The 5,928-nt window shown below is 39.8% G+C and overlaps 1 protein-coding gene across 1 annotated transcript in view; it reads left to right on the top strand.

Moving 5' to 3' along the window:
* The window catches only part of LOC132886133 (uncharacterized protein C9orf152-like), a 7,409-nt gene extending 2,824 nt beyond the window's left edge, over nucleotides 1-4,585 (top strand). Inside the window, exon 2 of the mRNA XM_060920703.1 lies at nucleotides 3,496-4,585. Within this exon, the coding sequence (XP_060776686.1) occupies nucleotides 3,496-4,031 (536 nt within the window). The 3' untranslated portion in view covers nucleotides 4,032-4,585. The remainder of the gene's footprint in view (nucleotides 1-3,495) is intronic.
* Nucleotides 4,586-5,928: the final 1,343 nt, after the last annotated feature.

Raw genomic sequence — 5,928 nt, 5'->3', positions numbered from 1 at the left:
AATACAATTTAGATCTGGGCTCTACTTGGGCTTGTTCATTTGTTGATGTGGACTTTGGCTTTGGGTCATTATTGTGTTGGAAGGTGAAATATCTTCATCTTTAACTGTCAAACAGGCTTGTATGTTTTGTGACAAAATAGATTGGTAGAGCTATACATGATTTTCATGATCTTGACTAGGGCATGAGTCCCAGCTGAAGAGAAGCAGCCCCATAGTATGATACCACCACCATGCTTCACCATGGGTATGGTGTTCTTTGCATTATAAGCCATCTTGTTTTGCACCACGTGTCTTCTAAAATTATGCCTAAAAAGTTCTACCGTGGTCTCATCATACCATAACACATTTTGCCACATGGTTTGGGGTGATGGTATGTACACGATATGGTCAAAAGTCTGCACATCTAATTCCAGTTATGGTCTCCCACTTTGCTATTATAATAACCTCCAATATTCTGGGAAGGCTTTCTGCTAGATTTTAGAACCTGGCTTGGAGGGTTTACCAGTACTTGCCAGATATTCTTGTAGCTCCTTTAATGTTGTTGTAAATCTTTTATTTGGGGTTAGTCAAAATCACTTCATTGGGGACAGCACGGTGGTGTAGTGCTTGGCAATGTTGCCTCACAGCAAGAAGGTTCTGGGTTCAAACCCAGTGGCTGGCGGGGACATTTCTGTGTGGCGTTTGCGTGTTCTCCCTGTGTCTGCATGGGTTTCCCCTACAGACATGCAGTTGGGTTAACTGGCTACTCTAAATTGTCCATAGGTGTGAATGGTTGTTTTCCAAGCCTGGAAATGGGAGGGTTGTGGTAGGAAGGGCATCTGGTGTAAAACTATGCTCAAATTAATGACTTGTGGATCAATAAAGTCCACGTGGCAGCGACCCTATACATAAGTGGGAATAATGAGAATCACTTCATTGATGGAATGTGTATGATAATTACTTTTGAATGTAATTAGTTAATTTGGAGCACAGTCACATGTCCCATTACAAAAGGGTGCACACACTTATGTAACCATGCTGTATGTATCACGTTAAAGGTGAAAAAAGATCTGACATGATTTTAACTACATTTTTTTCATCACAAAAGCCTGCAATTTTCATACAAAGGTGTGTAGAACTCCTATATCCACTGTATGTACAGTATCTTTATAACAAGAGTGCTCTGAGAGCACACTATCCCTTTGCTGGCAACTGTGCCATAACTCTGGTAAAATGCAACTGAATTGAACGAAATTGCAATGAGCATTACCGACATATATAAACAGACTCCTGCCAAGTTTTTTGTGAAATTCCTCCAAAAATTGTGAGAGGAGTTGATTTCAGAAGGTGAGTACCCTTCCTGGAATGGACGGACATCGCCACGACATAATCCCCCTTCAGGCCATTTGGCCAACGGGGAATAAAAATTCTAATTTTATTGGTCACACATAACTATACGTGGTACAGTGAAATGCATTTTACAACTGTCTGTGACATGAAAATAGTAAAGGTAAATACCTACAGTATTGACAATCCACATATCAAAGGACCTATAGCTTACAGTCAAGTATAAAATATCCTGCAAGCGATTAAATCTATTTCAGTTTTTGTTTACATCCAGTGAGGATGACTGCGAGCAACTCCAAGCCGATTTATCTACATTGGAAACTTGGCAGGTCAAATGGTATTCAATCTGTCTAAATGTAAAGTAACTTATGTTTTCTACTAAGAAATCCCCTATATTGAAGAAATATGTCTTCTACTGGGTTGAATTGGAACAGGTCATTTCTGTGTCTTATCTGGGAGTTACCCTGAAGAATGATCTGAAATGATCACAGCATGTTGCATCCATCTCTGGGAAAACAAGTAAAGTCTTGGGTATGATGAAGAGGAACTTTTGGAACTGTTCTCAGGATGTTAAGGAAACTCCATACATGGTTTTGGTTTGTCCAAAGTTGGAATATGTCTGTGAAACTTGGGACCCACGCTTTAAAAAGGATGTGAACTCTCTTGAGAGAAAAGCTGTATGTTTTTGTGCAAATAACTATCATCTGACTGCTAGTGTCACTGATATGCTAAGGGAACTGGGGTGGACTAATCTTGAGTCATCAAGGACATTGAGATTAATTTTAATATACAAGATGTTATGGACTTGTTGATATTGATGTAAATAGTTACTTAATGTCCTCATGATAATACTGGAGTTAGTACATGTTCCGGTCTTAATTTTAAGCTCAGACAATACAAGGCTACTAAAGATGCTTATTTTTACACCCCCCCCCCCCCCCCCCCCCCCCCCAAACCATTAGACTTTGGATTTGTCTGCCTAGAAACAGAGTTGAAAGTAGTTCTTCCGAGACATTTAAAGTTAAGGCTTTTCAGTACTTAATTTATTAATTTGTCATGATAGTTCTGGGGCTGTTTTTTAAAAAAAATTTTAAGTGGTGTTTGTTTATAGCATGAATTTTTATAACTTTGTATGTGAGATATAAGGTTTTTACTTAGGTTTTATATCATAGTTTTTGTTTAATAGTTCGTGTGATGTCAAATGACTTTTACTGACTTAAAGATGTAGAAAACAATGTTCATTCAGTGGTATTTTTCTATTGAAAACACATTGCTGCAGCCTATATATAACAGCAATTGAGTCCAAGTGTGCAGTTATGCTTATTAGCAAGTGCAAGAGTGTGTGCTTGATTTAATAAGTGATTTATTTGAATTTGCCTCAAACTGTTGAATGACCTAAAATGAATTAACAGAAATAAGATGAGGGCGGCACAGTGGTTAGCGCTGTCACCTCACAGCAAGAAGGTCCGGGTTCGAGCCCCGTGGCCGGCGAGGGCCTTTCTGTGCAGAGTTTGCATGTTCTCCCCGTGTCTGCGTGGGTTTCCTCCGGGTGCTCCGGTTTCCCCCACAGTCCAAAGACATGCAGGTTAGGTTAACTGGTGACTCTAAATTGACCGTAGGTGTGAATGTGAGTGTGAATGGTTGTCTGTGTGTCAGCCCTGTGATGACCTGGCGACTTGTCCAGGGTGTACCCCGCCTTTCGCCCGTAGTCAGCTGGGATAGGCTCCAGCTTGCCTGCGACCCTATAGAACAGGATAAAGCGGCTAGAGATAATGAGATGAGAAATAAGATGACATTTAAAGTCATAAGTTCAAACAGGCACAAAATTTTAAGCAATAAAGGTAAACATCAGTGGGCTCATGGGGGTGCAAAAAAAGACTTGAACAGAATTTCAGAATTGGAGAAAGGATTAAAATACAGTGCAGACATGAAAACTTCAGATTATCACCACACTCATGTCATTTTTATTTTTAATATCTTAATACACACGTTTGACCAACTGTTGTTACTTGCAATAATGAGCTTAAGTCTTTAAATCATTTCTTGTGTTGTCATTAAGTATGTTGTACAAACTTGCACTGATCTGTATATTCTAGGCCAAGGATAAGTTCTTTGTTATAAAATCTCTAATCTTGTATTATCTTCCTGTAACCTGTCTTTTGAATCCAGCGTCATCCACTAATGAGGAGCTGTCTGGCAAATCCCTGGTCAATGTGGTTCCCATGCGACAGGTCCAACACGCCCTTAGGAGGCAGGCATCTGTCCAAGAACCTCGGTTTGACTTTGTCCGTGACCCAGACAATGCCACGTGGCGCGCGCACCTAGGAATGTACCGCAGGATCTGCTCAATTCCTGACACCAGTCAATCTGAACCCAGTAACCACAATACCAGCACTGGAGACTCAACATCAACCTCTACAGATAACACAGTGCACAGTGTGGAGGTCACAGATTCAAGTGATCAGTTATCTGTGGACTGTGAAGGTTATGATGATGGACAGCACTCCAGCAACAAAGTGCAGGAGGATTGTGCATCTGAGGGTTCCAGGAAGTTCTCTGCACCTGCAGTGTTGTCCAGACAGTTGAGCTGTGGAAGCTATCGGTCCAGTCATAGCCCTGTGAGTCCATTCTACCCCTTCCCCCAGCTCAAATGTCCCAGGAAGTCTGAGGCAGCACGCAAGCTTGGACTTTACTCTTCATTCTGACAGCATTGGTTTAAATGAGAAAGAAAGGGGGGGGGGGGAAGACTGAGTTGTGCAATATTGCTTTCATGCTTATACCAGAAATGCCTTCATTTTACAATGATAAATTTCCTGCAGCAATAAAGTGGTAACAGCAATGAATTGTCTACTTGCATTCATCAAAATGGCTGAAAGTATCAAATCATCTAAACGTGTTTAATTCCAGGTTTCATGAGTAATCTAGATGCAACTTCTTTTAATATTCTGTAATAATGTGGTTTTTAAAGTGTAAAGCATTTTGTACTCTTTATTATACACATTCATATAACCCAGTCATTCAGTATTTGAAAAGGCTGCTTTGTTAGTGATTGATTTACTTTTCTCAGTCATCTTGTCTTTCAATCATCAAGCAACTGCAGACTTGGTCAGTGTTTTCATGCTTGTGTTTCTTAATTAAACCCAATATGGAATTGTAGACGAAGAAGAGCATGGAAATTTCATACACTGGTAGTCAAAATATTGGTAACATCTTCACCCCTGAGGGGTCTTGTTTTGAATAAAAAGAGTTGTATTTCTTGTATGCTTGTTCATCACATTATTTTCGCTATACGATAGTTTTTCTTGTATGAGGGGTTCTGCATCCCCCCCCCCCCCCAAACAAGCTTGAGACGTCCTATATTACCGTCCACATGCTGTAAAAAAGAAAAGGTTTTTTTTTCTCTTTTTACCTCAAGGCAGTTAATATTAACCAGCTGTAGTGAGGACAGACAGTGCTGCTTTAAGTAAAGTGCCTTGCCCAAGGTCACAGTATCAGCATAACTGAATATTGGTTTCACTGTATTCTAGTTACAATTAATGAAATGCAGTAGCAGGAGCATCTTGTGTATGTCCACAGATCTGCAAGTATAATTATTTCTCATTTAAATCACATGGTTCCAACATATTTGATTTGTGGGGGGGGTTCTCTCTTTCTGGGCAAGTAATCAAATATTTATCAATGCTTTGCAAGTTTAAGCTTTTAATGCCGGAAATAAACTGCAGTACTGTGACCTATGACAGAATTTGGACATAAATTAGGTTAAATTGCACTCGTCTTAAATAGTGACTTGTGCATAGACTGTAAAGACTGTACTGTAGCATAGTACATGATTATTCAGCAAATTTAAAAAGTGCAAATATCGAACATTGATTTCCACAGTAATCATTTAGGATCTATTATTATTACATTTCACATTGACTCAGACTTTTTTCCATTCTGATTTTGGGCAATTTCATATGTGTATTGAACTCTCTGATTATTGATGTGATGGAACATGACCTCAATCATGGTCCATACAGAAACATGGAATGTTTCTGACCATGAGCCTGTTGCCATCAAAGATATTGCAATTCAACAAGTGTCATCCTACAAATATCTAGGGATTCAGATGGACGGTGCTCTGTGTTGGAAACCCCACATTGACTTTCCGTGTTCACGACTGTAGCAGAGACTGTACTTCATAAGAAGACTGAGACTGTATGGGGTGGGCACTAACATACTGCTTGTTTTCTACCGAGCCATGCTGGAAAGTGTAATGCGGTATGGGATAATGGCTTGGTTTGGTATCTTAACTGTCCAACTTAGGAACAAGCTTGCCCATATTCATAAAACAGCTATGAAAATAATTGGCCTGAAAGATGATGAATCCATACAGACCATATATGAAAAGGCAATGGTAAGAGCAGCAAAAATCACATCCAGCGACCATGGACACCCACTGTTTACTGAATATGAATTTCTGCCATCAGGAAGGAGACTGAGGGTGTCACAGTGTAGAACTAACAGACATAAACTGTCCTTTGTTCCAGCATCAATCAAACTGTTGAACTCCAGCTACAGCGTCCATTCCACAACACATTAGCACTTTAAACATGTTGCACT

Source organism: Neoarius graeffei, chromosome 5, assembly GCF_027579695.1.
Source record: "Neoarius graeffei isolate fNeoGra1 chromosome 5, fNeoGra1.pri, whole genome shotgun sequence".
NCBI lineage: Eukaryota > Metazoa > Chordata > Actinopteri > Siluriformes > Ariidae > Neoarius > Neoarius graeffei.
This window is presented reverse-complemented; position numbering and strand designations above follow the sequence as displayed.